Source organism: Chrysemys picta, chromosome 10 (genome assembly GCF_011386835.1).
Source record: "Chrysemys picta bellii isolate R12L10 chromosome 10, ASM1138683v2, whole genome shotgun sequence".
Taxonomy (NCBI): domain Eukaryota; kingdom Metazoa; phylum Chordata; order Testudines; family Emydidae; genus Chrysemys; species Chrysemys picta.
In genome coordinates this window covers 31132068-31148493 of record NC_088800.1, presented here as the reverse complement: position 1 = coordinate 31148493, position 16426 = coordinate 31132068, and the positions used below count along the sequence as shown (strand labels likewise).

The 16426-nt window shown below is 40.6% G+C and overlaps 1 protein-coding gene across 14 annotated transcripts in view; it reads left to right on the top strand.

Annotated features, from left to right (window-relative positions):
* Positions 1-16426, top strand: part of OTUD7A (OTU deubiquitinase 7A) — a 280943-nt gene that overhangs the window by 188966 nt on the left and 75551 nt on the right. For all 14 annotated transcript variants that reach the window (XR_010590748.1, XR_010590745.1, XR_010590747.1 and 11 more), the window contains one exon: positions 4312-4530. Coding sequence is in view for 10 of the 14 variants with exons in the window: in XM_024101887.3 (XP_023957655.2) it covers positions 4312-4530 (219 nt within the window). In the remaining 4 variants the exon portion in view is untranslated. The remainder of the gene's footprint in view (positions 1-4311; positions 4531-16426) is intronic.

Genomic DNA, 16426 nt, shown 5'->3' with positions numbered 1-16426 from the left:
ATGCTTCTCAAAGGGGAGAGAGGACTATAAAAAATGGGCAGACACCCGAAGAGAGCTGCTCTCTCTCTCTGCACATTGATTCACTGCACCAGGAGGGACAAAGGAAGCAGCTATTGGATTGGGGAAGGGATCCTGATCTAAGAAGTTTGGTCAGTAAGACTGCTGAAAGTATATGATGAGAAAACTTTGCTTTGAATTTAACATGGCTTTAAGTTAGACATCAGTAGCATTTTATCTTTATTTTTGTAACCATTTCTGACTTTTATGCGTCGTTACTTGTACTCACTTAAAATCTCTCTGTTTTGTTGTTTTATCTAATCCAGTGTTTTTAAATTGGAGGTGTCTGGGAAACTCCATTCTGGGGTGGCAAGTTGTGTGCATGTTACTCCTTTTAAAGAAATAACTAATATAACTTGTACTGTCCAAGAGAGAGCTGGGCAGTACAGGACATACATTTCTGGGGGGAATGCCATAGGAAATCATAGAATCATAGAATATCAGGGTTGGAAGGGACCTCAGGAGGTCATCTAGTCCAACCTCCTGCTCAAAGCAGGACCAATTCCCAACAGCTGTCTTTAAATTTCCCCTCTGCGATCATAGAATCTGATAGATGTAAAGTAGCAGCGTGTCCCCAGTTAGAGACTCTCATCACTTACTCTGGGCTGCAATTCACAGGCAAAGGTTCACTCCAGTGGAAATTAATGGGTGCACTGAATGTGTATGTAACCTATCCCCAGCTAACAAGCTTGCAATCTTTTCTGAGGCATCCATGATTACTTTGCATGAATGAAAAGTTTCACCATCCGCAATTTCACATGCCAGGTGGTGCCCTGGGGTTGGGTGTTTTATACTTGGCTGTTGTCAGCCTCCTTAGAGACAATTAACTGAGAGGAAATTAAAAGATGGAGGTTTTATTGAGTGTTGGACAATCCCTCAGACAGTACTATGGGGTTTCCTTGAAGAGAGGATTGGGTGCCAGAGTCAGGCCTGAAACCTGAGTGGAGCACAGCCCTGCGGGAGCTTTTTCCATACCTCATGGCGGTGATTACCTACAAGAATAAAGTCGGGTGAAGGAGGCAATTCAGGCAGGGTAATGGGCAGTTCTTCAGTCACTCAGAGTATGAAGTGGGCAGAATTTAAGACTTGGTACAGGGAACCAGGGAGGAACCCATTCAGGTGCAGTGAAATCTCCGAGACGTCTGATTCGCTATTGACCGCTTTTGTTTAATGCAACACAACTAGCACCTTGAACATCCAGGGTTGTACTGGGAGTGACCCTGGGGTGGTTAGGGGTAGAGCTATGTCACTATCAGGGGTAATATAGGGTTCAGCAAGGAAGGATTTAGATAGGGCTTTGGCATTTGGGGATCTGTGGGAGGGAGCTGACTTTCTGACTCTGAGTGCCAACAAACAAATTAAGGGATGTCAAGGAGAGTTATAATACTGCAAGACAATGGGAGAGCCTGGGATTGGTGTCATATAGCAGTCAGACTTGCGTAGATACTACTCTTTTTTCATGGGCAAGGGAATTATCTTGCAGAATGAAATTTCAGTTCATGGCAATGTCAAAAAATGCATATCGTTGACACTCCTCTGGTGAATTCGTTCAGGGTTGCACAGGCTACACCCCCATCACAACTTGGAATGGGAGCCTAACAAATCGAGCCTATTGATGGTAGCATCCCAATGTATACAAGGTTGAAGCCCCCTGTTGCGGATAATTCAGTAGTTTATGTGCTAAACTCTTCATGTTTATTCCTTCCTTCAGGATCATGTGAACAAGCCCAGGAGTTGGTGACTGGATGGATGGGCATAATATTGTGTATTTGGCCAACAAATTCACTTCTGGGCCTCATTAGAGCGGCATCTTTGAGTTGGCATGGATGGAGGGGCACTCTACAAGTAGCAAGGGAATTAGTCAAGGAGGGGCATGCTCTGGGACCTACTGATGCCCCTTGTACACTCTTTGGTAGGCCGGGAGTAGGCCCTGGATGTGATTATCGTTCACATTGGTGAAAATAATTTGGGAAGGTGTAAGGGGGTTGTCTTGATAAGAGGGATTTGGGGCAGATCCAAGATTTTTCCGGGGTGGGTGGGTGTGGCAACTATTTGGTCTGACCTGTTACAGCGCAAGGTGTGTCAGGGAGCAGTGAAGCCTCCAGGGGTAGTGTTAAGACCAAGAGGTATACAAATAAGGAGATGGCTAAATTCATATATACCCAAGGGGGTTTGGTAATTTCACATCCAGACATATCTTACTTGGCAAGCAAGTTCTTCAGAGGATGGGGTACACCTATCCGACTGGGAAATGGGGTTATTTTTGTCTGCTATTAAGGAAGGAATCAGTGAATGTGTTTAGCCTGGTTGCAGGGTTGGGGGGGGGGGAGTTCACAGCCAAATAGAATTGCTGGCACCTCCTTGTGGCAGATGTTCAGGGCAGATACTTATTATGGAAGGGATATGGTTATTGGATAAAATGGATTGGAAAAGGATGTAAAATAAAGCATCCCTTTAAGGGAGCTGAGGAAATGGGGGGAGGGGGTTGGGGCTCCTACGTCTGTTTTAGCAGGGAGCCAACACCCCCTCCTTTTCTAGCTCCCTTAAATCTCTTATGAGATGGCTGGGACCAGGTTGAGGATTATGTGGAAAGGATTAAGGGAACAATGATGACCTGCACTGTACAATTTATTGCCAAGTACACCCATATATTTTAAGTGGCTAAAGTTGCATCTAAATAAACCACATCCATGTTTCTTCTGCCTTGGCCAGACAATAGACCTGCCTTTAAGGAGTTTCTTCCTAAAGCCAAACAGTTAGCATTGACTTTTGCTGAAGTACGACAACTTAAAATAATTTTAAAAGTTTATCCTATGCAGCTGTGGATAGACTTTTTATCCATATATCCATGTCTAGTCTTTTAGTTTAATGCTCCCAAGCTCTGGGTCTCCATTATGTTTTATGGCTATTAGTTCCACAGATGGCCTCTGTTCTGTTTTTAAAAATAGCCTTTTATCAGTTTTATCGAATAACTCCTTGTGCGTGTATTGGGAGAAGTAAATTAGTGCATGATACTGACCTTCTCTTATCCATTCATCATTTTCTAAAACTCTCTCATTTCCTCTTTAAACCATCTCCATCTTTTTAATGTCTTCTCATACAGAAGGTTTTCCATGCCTCTAATCTTTTTTTCCTCCCACCGTGTTTTTGGGCTTGTTCTATTTCTGTCTTTTTGGAGATAAGGTTACTAGAACTGAACACAGTGTTCCTGGTGAGGGTGTGTCGTCTAACTATAATATTGGCATTATAATATTGTCAGTAGTGCTTTATAGCCCACTCTTTGTAGATCCCTATGTTTTGTTTGCCTTACTGACCTCTCCCTCTATACATTGAGTAGATGTTTTCACTGTTCTGTCACATCAATAGCTGGCCCTTTCCTAACACTAGCAATGTGTATAAGTACTTAAAATTATTCCTTTCAGTGTGCATTAGCTTGCACTTGACTACATTGAATTTCAATAAGGATTTATAGCAAAATAGGACAAAAGTTTTTTTGTTTTTGTTTTTGTGGTTTTGGTTTTTTATAAAATAAGGTTCTCCCTTTATATAGGCTTGCAATATTCTTCATTCTTTGTGTACTGCCTGTTATTCCTAGGATCAGGGCATATAAAGTGAACTTGTCTTTATAGCAGAATAATGATGTTGAGATTACTTCTGAGTAGACTTTTGAGATTAAAGCAGAATGTGGTATGTTTGATGTTTGGAGTGATGTGAGATAATGGTTGTGTGCTGAATTTCATTTGATCCATAACAAGTTAACCAAACATAGGGGTTTGAAATATATAATAGTTATGGTCTGTCACAATCTACTAGTATATATTTCTTCAAATAAATCCTTGGGAACACAATTCTCCAAACCCCAATTCTACAGAAACACTTCTCTTTCACCGTTCATTATTTTAAAAGTTAATCTGTCCAGTCAGAGCCACATTCATCTGTGATGTGCACAACTTCAGGGCAGGAACCATGTGTTCTTTTATGTTTAACAGTGCCCAGCAAAATTGTAATAAATAACAATAATAATAAATAGTAAGTCCTTAAATGAAGGAAATGGAGGTGCATTTGGAATAAGTTCATTTGTTAACAAAATACCATCATAGGAAAGATAGGGAGGCATTCCTCCTGGTCTCATATGTCAATTGTACCACTGCCTTCCAATTGCCTACTGTTAGGATGAAGAAAGTATTGTCATAAAATCATGACTCTTTTTGTAATGTTCTTACTTTCCTCAATCTGTCTTGGGTTCCTCCACAGAAAAACGACTCTCCAGAGGTATTTCTCATGCCAGCTCAGCCATTGTCTCCCTTGCTCGATCACATGTAGCAAATGAATGCAGCAATGAACAGTTTCCTTTGGAGATGCCTATATACACATTCCAGCTGCCAGATCTTAGCGTGTATAGTGAAGATTTCAGAAGCTTCATTGAACGTGACTTAATCGAACAGGCAACAATGGTTGCTTTGGAACAAGCAGGTGAGTGAATGCTCTGGGTATCAGCGTGATCTGACACTTGATTTAACATTCTTCGATCACACTTCATTACTGCAGCTGGACTATCCTGCACCAGAAATAAATATGAGCGAGCTAAAACAAATATTGTGTTCTTTGGAATATTGCATGCAGTTCCCAGCTCCATCTTTGTCTCTGCAGTAATTAGTGGCAGATTGGTTTAATAGAAAAGGGAAACTGAGGTAGAAAAGAGGAGAAGAGGAAGAGGAGGGGAAGGAGAATGATAGGTCAGGAAAGTGAGACTGATCAGGTGGAGGGTAAAAGGGGAGCGAATGTTGTAACCCATTGAATGCCATCAGTCAGTAGAGTTTGGGATCATTTATAGCACTATCCTCAGTTTCCCCATCTATAAAATGGGGATAATGATGTTTATTTGCTTTGCGAAGTGCTTTGAGCTATAAAGATGAATTGAAGCATAAAATAGTGAGATATTTATGATTTTATATATATAAATATTAGTTAAGTCCATATTAAATCTACATTTAAAAGTTGCATGTGAAATTGAATTTAAAACTAGCAAAAAATGTTTAAGAACATTTCATTGTAAATGATATTTAATGAATGAGAGACTCTGAGATGGAAGTTAGATAGCAACTTCCTGTTGAGAGACAGCCAGGGTTTCAATCCTGGCTCTGCTGATGACATTTGGAGGTTGCTATAATTTGAGAGACAGTGGGCATAGCTGCGAACTCCAAGGAGCCCCAAAGACCACGCTCCTTGTATGAGCTCCCTACATCTCCTGCTTCAAATGTCCAGTCCCTCCACCACCTTGTGTCATTCTTAGGCTCTAATGAGCTTCCAAGTAAATTGCTTCACTAGCCACAGTAAGAGAAGTGCTTGCTCAAGTGTACTCCTTCTGCATTGGCATAAATAGAACATCAGTTTCACTCATTGCAGCTATGTCTCTTATCTTTCCTTAATCTTACATCAAAACCTTTACATTTTGAAACACATTTTGTCAATTGGGTAGGATTTGCCCCAGAATTTAAAGGGCGTTGTATCAGAAACAGTTAGTGTAACGTTTTTCCTTCTTCCTCCCCTACACTGAAAATTCTGTCATGCTTGATTTGCTTACATCGCAGTTTTACAGGGTGGTGTACATGGTGTCATGTCAGTTAAAAAATGTGTAGTAAGCCATCTGTTAAAATATGGAGTTAATTGATTCTATAACGTGTGCACTAGAAGAAAATTACTTCTGAAAATCAAGAGAAATTACATGTAATAAAGCCTTGACCTTAAGAAAGTCTCGAATCTGCATTGAGCAGTACTGTCTTCTGCTGATACAGCACTTTTTGCATAACATAGTTAACATTTTCCCCAATACAACATTTTTTTTATAATGGATCTATTTGCAATGACTTATTTTAAAATGCTATATTTTCATTTAATACACAGTTATTGGCTAGAGATGGAGTGAGCTGGAAGCCCAAATCCAAATAGTACAGGAGCGTGGGGTATATAAAATCCAGACCCAAACGTGGATCTAAATTTCACAATTACAGATGACCAAGTAATGAGCAAAACCCTGAATATGAACACCACTGAACTTTGGATAGGGAATGTTGAAATCCAGACCTGAATTTTGCAGCTCAGGTCCATGAATAGTTTTAACTAAAACTTAAAAGAAAATATAGATGGACAACCATTAGAGTAGAATAGAAACTGATTCAAATTGTTGACCAAGAGTCAAACTGAATCCAAACTAAAACTGTTTTGTGAAGTTCAAAAGTATTTAACATGTATTTTTCTTTTTCTTATATCTCTGCACCCCTCTGGGTTTGGGCCAATCGCAGAATTAAAAGTTCCAGTTCAATTTTTATTCAAGTGAATATTTGTGAATAATTCTTTGAGTTATTTCCCCAGCTCTACTCAACCATAAAATCAGATCACTGTAATTAGAAGCTTCCATATGGTGCAAAATAGCAGCCATACTAAAGAAAGAGTTGCATTTCACTCATTGCATTCAGTACATTGGCTCAGTTAGTTGTTCATGACACACGTGGTATTTATTGGCTGCAAGAAAACAAATGATCTTAGAATATGCTCATCCTTTTCCACAGCTCCATTTTTATACCTCTTTTTAAGTTAATATAGAAATCAATTATGATTAGACTGATGATTAAAACTATGTGCTACAACTTAATACAAGGGGCAAACAATAGAGGACTAAACAGTAATTTCTAGATGGACTGTTAGGGTTTTATGAATTTTTCTGTAGCTGTAGGAAATATTTAACAAATAACCTGCTCTTCTATGGAAGTTGTTAGAATTATCTCTGTTTTCAATAAATTGTTATCTTTAGTGTTATAATTCAATATATATGGTTTCCTGACAGCTTAAGCTTCATTGTGATCAAAGTACATAATTGTCCTCCTGGGTTTTTAAGTTCCAGAATAGTAATTATTTCCCTCATTGCCATGGTGAGAGGTAAACAACGGACCCTCAAGAAACAAACAAATCATTCATAGTAAGCTTTAAAAGTTCAACCCAGTCATTTTGTGATAATACCTAGGGCAAGGTCACAATCCTGCACTGAGTACCCGCAGATGCACCCTGGCACCTTCATAGTTCTCAGTGCACAATCAGGGCCACATGTGGTTCATATCAACCATTTGTGCAGGGGTATAATGAGATTTAATCACACAATTAAGCTTCCACGTCTCGTGAGAAATCTATATTGTAGTGGGTCTTTGAGCCTTTCTTCATGATTAATTCATGAAAGTACATCTTGAAATTTGGTCTTATTTTATGAGACAAGTTTATATATTTTTCATGGACTGACTATAACTTTGTCTAATAAGGAATCTAAACCTTGAAAAGCAGCATTTCATAACTGCTGTGGGGAAAAAATTAAATCTCTAATTTTAATTTATGACTGGTTTGGACTTGTAAGTCAGCCATGAAAGTCATTTGAAAAAATATACCTAAAGTAAATAATATACTGTGGGGTTTTTAATAAACACATTAATCTGATGAATGAAGCATGAAATGAGTACATATGTACTGGTTCTATAATATTTAATTTAAACTTTTACTCAGATTTTAAATTAATGTAATGAATGTTTAATAAATATACACAATTGTATAGAACTATAAGTAGCATCCATAGCATCTAAGTACAATACATTGAAAACTACTGCAAGAGAAGGCCAGATCCTCAGTCCTACCACACTGTCTTTGCCCAACTCTGGTGACATAAAGGGCCCATAAAATCATTTCTATTTGCCACTTGACAAATACCCATGTATGTATAGGCACCACTGCTGCTCTGCACTATAATCATCTGCTGTACAAATTATATGATAATCTATTGTTGGATGTACATTGGTGCATTTTCTTTGTTTGTTGTTACAGTTAGTAGGTAAGACAAGGGGAAGAGGAGGAGTAGGATTATCATCCAATCAGTAGCAGCACTCAGAATTTTTGCCACAAGTCCTTCATGTGAATAAACAACATTAAATGGTTAAATAGCCTGCTTCCCTAGCTGAATGTGGGTTGATTTCTAAGTACCAACTACCACGGGAAGAGCAGGGAAAGCAATTTAAGCTGGCTCCTTCCACCGTCTACTCCGTAATCCACCCAGTTCCATAGGCCTCCCATATAACAGCAGAAAACACCGTTGTCAAACTTTCGCAGTGTTTCTTAGGCACTTTGTTTTAATTACTGTTTCTCTCTGAAAACCAAATTGAGACCCGGTGTAAGTCTATAAGTCTGACCACAGAATATAAAACCCTACATGGGGAACAGAAATTTGATGACGTAGCAAAACTTCTGCTGACCTCAGTGATGCAGCACCAGGCCCTCCAGTAGAGAAATATATAAGGCCAATACTCCCTACTACAGATTAGTGCTATTCTGCCCTACTAGAATGAGCTTTCCACTGTTCATATCATTACTTTCTAAACCCCACTCTCAGACAGAACTCCTTTAAATCCTCATGAGACTTTAGGACTTCCTCGTCTATACTGCAAAAAAAGACCCACAGCAGCTAGTCGCAAAGCCCAGGTCAGCTGACTTGGGCTTGCGCTGTGGGGCTCAAAATAGCAATGTAGTAGTTCAGGCTTGGAGTGGAGCCCAGACTCCAAGACCCTCCTCCTCTCGCCAAGTTTCAGAGCCCGGGCTCCAGACTGAACCCAGATGTGTACACTGCTAATATTAGCCCCATAGTGCAAGTCCGAGTCAGTTGACCCTGGCTCTAAGACTCATTGCTGCAGAGAGGTTTTTGCTGTGTACCCTAGATACAAAGGTTGATATTGTTCTCCTATGTCTTATTAACTCAATTATTGTTTGTAGGTAACTGCAGAATCGTATTTCACAAGTTTGGTGACAATTCACGCTCGTATGTTTGAGCGCAGGTCTAGTGCTTTATATTAAACAGTGGCTACATTGCGTTCCATTATCATTAAAGGAAATGGGATTTCTATCCTGAATTGCAGAAAAGTAGAACTGCAAACAGTGTGGAATATAACCCTGGAATATTTCTTTTGTTGCAGTCCTGAGTGCAAACCTCCAATGGCTGACAGTTTGGATAACAACAGCACTGTTTTCCAAATGTGGACTAAATGATAGGAATCAGATTATACAACAAATGGAAGATTTTTCACATACAAACATACACAGATGCATACATGTGTGTGTCCGTCCATCCGTGTCTCTCGCTATACCTAGGTCCCTTCCCTATTGGAGTAGGAGAGAATTGCTACAAAAACCACAACAATTCTTGTTATTGTTTCCGGGACCGTTATTAGGCTGGGACTGAGACACTGAAATGAGGAAGGGAGATACTATGGTGATGGGCTCTAGAGAAAACCGAAGATGGATAGGCAGGATAGTTAAGATTAATGTTTTTTTAATTGAACAGAAGCAAAATATTTTATTACTATGCTTCACTATAACTGAGTATAACAACAATTTTAAACCCCTATGTACACCAAGATATCAGTATGCCTAAACTTTAATAACTCTTAAGTGTTGAGCCTGTGTTTTCTGTGAAGAGCCTAGCACAGTTATTTTGGCCTGGATTGCAGTGTTCATATCCCAAGAGCAAAGCCCAAGGAATTCTGAAACTTGGTCCTTTCAAGCAGTTGATAAAAGTTAGGCTTCATTAAGTCAAAAATATAATTGTCTTTTGGAAATTCTACAATGTTTTACTTTTCTGGGAGCAGATTTATGCAGAAGAGTGTGCAGGGAGAAAAGCGAAACCCATTCATAATTCTGGGAGATCCGCATTCATTTCCTGAGTACCAGGCTAGAAATGCATACGTGCATAATTTAATTCTAATATGAATGATACAGTGATGGACAGTGCTGTAGTTTCTTAGAAAAACGGATGTCTTAATTTTGTGAGACTGTATTAAAAAAAAAAAAAAAAGCCGAAAAGCAGTATATGACGACTCACATGTCAAAGTTATATGCAGCCATTTGATCAAGGCAGATCCTCCTGCCTCATTTTATTTTTTTAACATTTTTGTTTTCATTTGCATTCTAGTTGCTGGATTCTCTAACTGTCTGTAGCGCTTATGCACCAGGCCAAAAGAGAAACACTTAATTTGATTGTGCAGTTTTACGTGTTCCTTCATGCATGGCCCAATGCCGCACTTCAAGGACATAAGTAAATGATGAATAGCCTCTCAGGCACTGCTAGGGTATAGATTTCATATCACCTAAAATAAAGGAGAGAGCTCCTGGGTGAAAGTCCTTTCTCTGAAGGACATAACCAGGGCCGGCTCTAGGATTTTTGCCGCCCCAAGCAAAAACAATTTTGGCCGCCCCCCATTTTTTTCTTACCCCACCCCCGGCCCTGCCTCAACTCCGCCCCTTCCCCAAATCCCCAGCCCTGCCTCCTCCCCCCAGGCTCTCAAGCCTAGGAGGGAAGGGAAGAAGCAGCACGTGTGCTGCGGCCACTCGGGGTCTCCCCCCCCTCCCAGGCTCTCAAACCTGGGAGGGAGGGTGAGCAGCGGCGCGCGAATCAGCTGTTTCGCGCGCCGCAGCTGCTCGGGATCTCGCCATCCCTCCCAGGCTCTCAAGCCTGGGAGGGACGGGGAGATCCCGAACGGCTCTCAAGCCTGGGAGGGAGGGTGAGCAGCGGCGCGCGAATCGGCTGTTTCGCGCGCCGTGGCGCGCAAGCAGCAGCAGCGGAGGTGAGCTAGGGTGGCCGAGGCACATTTTTAGGGACAGCATGGCCGGCGCCAGAATGCCACCCCTAGAAATGTGCCGCCCCAAGCACCAGCTTATTTTGCTGGTGCCTAGAGCCGGCCCTGGACATAACGTATCTATGGATATATAGCACGATCACAATGCTGTGTCTGAAAAATACAACAGGTCACTTAATGATTAATGTTAGACTCTGGAAAGCTATCTTTTATTTTGTTTACATCAGTACGTATAGGTAAATATTTATAATCAGGAAAAACCAAATCTAAAACCTTTTAGATGCACATAGAATACACAATTACATTTCAAAACCTATAGCTTTACAAACTGAAGTATGTAGTGGGGGTGTAGCCATGTCGGTCCTAGGATGTTAGAGAGACAAGGTGGATGAGGTAATATCTTTTATTGGACCAGCAGTTGGCTCTCTAACACGCTAGGACCAACATGGCTACAGCAATACTGTATACTTCTAAAGCTTTTAAAGCTGTATGTTTTGTTATTACCTCGCCCACCTTGTCTCTGTAAGCTGTAGAAGTGACTGATGCAGAGTGGCTTTGCTGAAATTTGGATCCAACATGCCAGCTATTAAGGAGTGCTTCCAGCACATTGCATGACCCATCTTCTAATTCTTACGGGACGGAGTAGTTCCCCACTGATTTAAAGAGTTTGTACTGTACACATTTTAGAATAACTATTATTATAGGATTATGAAAGGATGACAGTGATTGTTTGATCAAGTCCTGACTCTGCAGGTCTCTGCTCTAATTGTACAGGTCTGTCACATCTTATGCGCATTTAACATGTGCGATTTCAATTTTACGCAGTCGGCAAAAAAAACAAAAAAACAAAAACAAAAAAAGAGAAAAACAACAATTTCAATACTATACCTATAGTGCGGGCGATTCCGCCTGCCATTGAACTCAATGGGGTTTTGACTATACGCGGTTTTCGCTTTACGTGGTAACTGTGGAACGGAACCCACGCATAAAATGAGACAGACTTGTACAAGTAGAGAATTATCGTATTAATCCACTGTTACAAAAAATATTTCCAAAAGTTACCCAATCCCAGCTGCTTAAAACAGTCTTCAGACTATGAATTGTAATTGTCTTTTGTTTTTTCCTGTGTATGAAGTTGTTCCCTCATTCTGTGTGTATTTTAAATTGATCCACTCACCTAATCATATTTTAGAATAATGTATATTTTTAATCATGACAGAGTTTAAATTGACATTGGCTCCTACTGTCACAAAAATGAAAAGCATATACATATACAATAGGCAACATAACCAAATTTATTTAGGAGCAGAGCATCATCATCCTTCAAAATTCATAGCTGATTTGCATCCATCAGGAAATCAGATTTTCCCACATCAGACTATCCTAATTTTTCTGATTTCAGCATGTAGAGATTTAAATGATAAGAAATGGCACTTTTCAGGTCAGTTGTGCTGCAATAATAGAACTAATAGTAGGATGGGAGAGACTCATTCTACAAAGTATGAGCAGAGAAGGAGAGGTGATAATCCTTAAATTAACACTACTGATTCACTGGATAAAAAGTGAACCACTTCTGTACTGTCTCATCTAAGATTGAAGATGTCTCTCTGGACTGTTTTGTTTTTTCTAGTTTAAGAGAAAGTCATGATGGGATTGGCTGATCTAGGTTAGTCGTAGAAAGGCTGCCAAAAAAGCTGGGGGACATTTTCAAAAAATTCAGGATTTTTACTGATGTCAATATTCAAAACATTCAGCCAGCTGTTGCTGTTTATATATAATCTTATCTAATGGGTAAAAGTGGTGGATGCCAGCATTTGACTTGTGTGCCAGGTCACACAAGAATTTGTAGAGGATTATCAGTAGTGGATGAGAGTCCTTTTGAGGCTGAGAAGAATGTCCAGTACTAGACTTGTTTTCCAAACAAAAGGTATTATTTTGGGGCTTACTCTTTTGCAGGGGGAGATGGATCACTGGAGAAATAACTTGTCTGGAGAAGTGAAAGGAAGACAGTTTTTTCATGGGGTGAAAGATCTACTATTGCAATGGTCTGAAGGGGCAACCTAAAAGCAGATTATCTAGAAGTTTGAGATAGGTTGCTGCAAATATCACAAAGCAAGAGGGTTTATTAGCAGACAGTCACCGGTCAACATTATCTAGAATTATATGAGACTGTTCTAGACCAGTGGTTTTCAACCTTTTTTTCCATTTGTGGACCCCTAAAAATTTTCAAATGGTGGTGTAGGCCCCTTTGTAAATCTTACACACAGTCTGCAGATCCCTAGGGATCTGCAGACCACAGGTTGAAAACCAGTGTCCTATGGTAACAACAACCGTTTGCAGCCCCCTTAGACGTAGTCTACGGACCTCCAAGCGTCCACGGACCACTGGTTGAAAACCATTGCTCTAGACTGATTTGCCCACTTTTACCCCTCTATATTATTCTCCCTATGTACTGCCTGTTTCTTGAAATGGTTTGTATTAATTTGCTTACTGTGTATGTGTAGTGGCTTTACATATCTGGGAGCCCATATTTGCCCTGGAGGGACTCATGGTGTGATCTAGCTCTACTGTGAAACTGTGTCCAGCTAGGTTTTCCAGAGCTGTTGAGGGCACTTCAGGAGTAATTCCTCCTGTCCCCCTGCTGAGAGACATAATTAATAAGTGACTATGCATCAAGTCCATGCAAGCTGCATAAATAAGGCTGTAAACACATTTCATTTATTGAAAGGTGAAACCAGAGCACGAAAATATAAAATCAAGGCAGGATAGGGCAGGAACATGTAACTAAGGCATCGTGCACACACATACACACACACACACACACACACAATCTCTCTCTCTCTCTCTCTCTCCACAGAGGTTCTTTAATATCACACATTCCAACTGTTGCATTGAATTAGGACTGCTCTTATGTGTAGCAATGACCTTGCAATAGAGTGGGTAAGGGATATTTCCTAATGCACCTCAATAAAGTTGAAAGCAACAGCACATTAGTCTTTGTAAGGGACAGTCTTTTAACATAGTCAATTTTGTTGCCGATTTTGATCTTGTGTCTGCAATTTTAATGCAGTTTTGTATGAGAGGACATTAAGGATTATGATTACACATCTAATACATTCTTGCATTATGTAGTCTATAGTATATCAAATCATGGGATGCTTCTGTGGCCCAGTCTTTCCAGCTTGCTGGCCAAACATATTTTTTCAGAAAGTTGAAGAGCCTCCAAATCAATACTGTGGAATGCACGCCCTGCCTTGTTCTGCATTTGCTTTGGGCCACTCAGGCAGTGCAAATGAAGTGAAAACCATCCACAAGTCTCCTGCTACTGATTTCCCCTAGCAACGAGGGTCCCAGTAGGCACATATCTTGGACGTAGCTAGTCTTAACGTGTCCCTCTCTGCAGCCAATGGTGCAACGGGCATTTTGGAAAGGGGTGTGTTGGAGGTAAGAAGGCAAGGGGCCAAAGCACACTCAGACTATCTCTGGCCCATGTGTGTTCTCAGGGGTCAGTTGGTAGCTGGTACAAGTTAGAACAGTCTCCAAGCAACTTGTTATTGCTTCTCCTCTTTTTCCCCTTTACTCAGCTGCCTAGGATAGCTGTATGGGGAAGAGGTACTTTGCTAGCCACTCCTCTAGGGTGACCAAATATCCCGATTTTATAGGGACAAGTCCCAATATTTCGGGCTTTTTCTTATATAGGTGCCAATTACCCGCCACCCGCGTCCCAATTTTTCACACTTACTATCTGGTCACCCTACTAGGCTCAGGCACAGGCAGTCAGTTCTTGACTCTCTCCCCCTGGGGTGCCTACAGCCCAGCAAAGAATCAGGAAACAGAGCAGCCAGAATAGCCTTAGGTTATGGGTAGGGATTGCTTTTCAATTCATAGTCAAATATACCTTTTCTTCTTAACACAGTCAGCTTTGAGGGTTACAAGTGGTTGCTGGGCCACAACTTGGACATCTCTGTAATTCATATGATAAAATTTCAGGAATGTGTCTGTGTGAGTCACTCTGAAGCCTACAATATCTGTAGAGTCACCTGATCTGGTCCAAGGGCCCTGGGCTTAACCTGTCCACAGGGACCAGCTACCCTGTGACAGTTAGTGTCCAAGATACAGTTTTAAATACATCTCTACCCCAATATAACGCAGCCCAATATAACACTAATTTGGATATAACGCAGTAAAGCAGTGCTTCAGGGGGGCGGGGCTGCGCACTCCGGTAAGATTTTTTGGCTCCCGAGGACAGCGTTATATCTGGGTAGAGGTGTATGTCATGAAATGAGCAACGGTCCTGTAAAGCTGCTACTGAGATCTCTATCAAGTCGTGTTAACGCTCAAGGAGTTAGTTTCCAAAAGAGCGGTAGAGGTATTAGTATAATTTTTGCTATTGCACTTCATCAGATAGAAGTTGCTTTTTAAGCAGAACTACTAAGCGGTGCTTTGTATCTTTAAAAATTAAATAATAAAAAGTCAGAGGCAAAAGAGTCAGGATTCCAGAGGCAGGATGACCATAGTGGCTGGCTACAAGCATAGGTGCTGAAACTAGGTGCTGCTGCACCCCCCGGCTTGAAGTGGTTTCCTTATATACAGGGTTTACAGTTTGGTTCAATAGCTCTCAGCACCCCCGCTATAGAAATTGTTCCAGTCCCCCTGGCTACAAGTGAGTCAAGTGTGCCACTACCACAGCATTTAACTGCCCCTCTCAGAAGATGTGTCCCACTGTGAAGATTTGAGAAAGGGGGAGCTGAACATCTAAAACATCTATTATGAAACCAATAAACTGTGAAGGTGCAAGTGGTGGCATCAGGTGGTGTTTGAATGGAAGACAAACTGAATATATTACAATAGAGAGAGAGAGATGTCTAGCTTGACCTTAATACTGTCTTGCAAAAACAGAAATAAACCAGTTTGAAAGATACCCATTTCCATATGGGACTTCACTTAAGCTGCTTTTCTAACTCCCTCCCCCAAAATCCGTGTAACTGGTAGATGAATGTCATGGTTAGGTTGAAAGAATAGCAGTGCAGTGGTTTCTATTAAAGGCCACATGAAGCAGGCCTCTTTATTGCCAATATAATCCGATGCAGATGTGTCAATATTTTATAAACCACAGACTTGTTAATATCAACTGAAAAATCATGGTAGCCACAAACTGGCTGAAAAGCAAGAGAGCACCTCGTGCTCCTAGAAGGAATGGCTATTGATGGATGGGAATGACTGTCAATCTACAGAGATGTCCTTCTATGGTAATCAAATGCCCCTTGATTTACTGTAAACATTTATGAACACCAAGCTTTAGGGTTTTAAATTAGCGGTTTCCTGGTCTGTGTAGAAGTGCAATTGAACCGTCCCTTAAGAAATACATAGGTCTTGCATGTTTTAGGTGTTTGTAAGTCTACTTGAAGTGCTTTAACTTATCACTGTTGTATTAGTACCAAAAATATTCTGTACAAGGCAGGTGACAGGTTGTTATTTCACAGCCCATAGAAACAGGAGTTGCTAAAAACAATAACTCGTTATTTCCAATTTTATCTCTCCCAAAGCTATCCAGTGGCTCTTTAAATTAAGCTATTCAAATGCGTATTTAATTTTGAAAAGACTGGTTTGGGTTGTTAAGCATGTACCAACTGGCTATTGAATTCATGTAGTATTACCAAGTTTATTTAGTAATCGTTCTACAGTACATTTATTGCATATTGTACAAT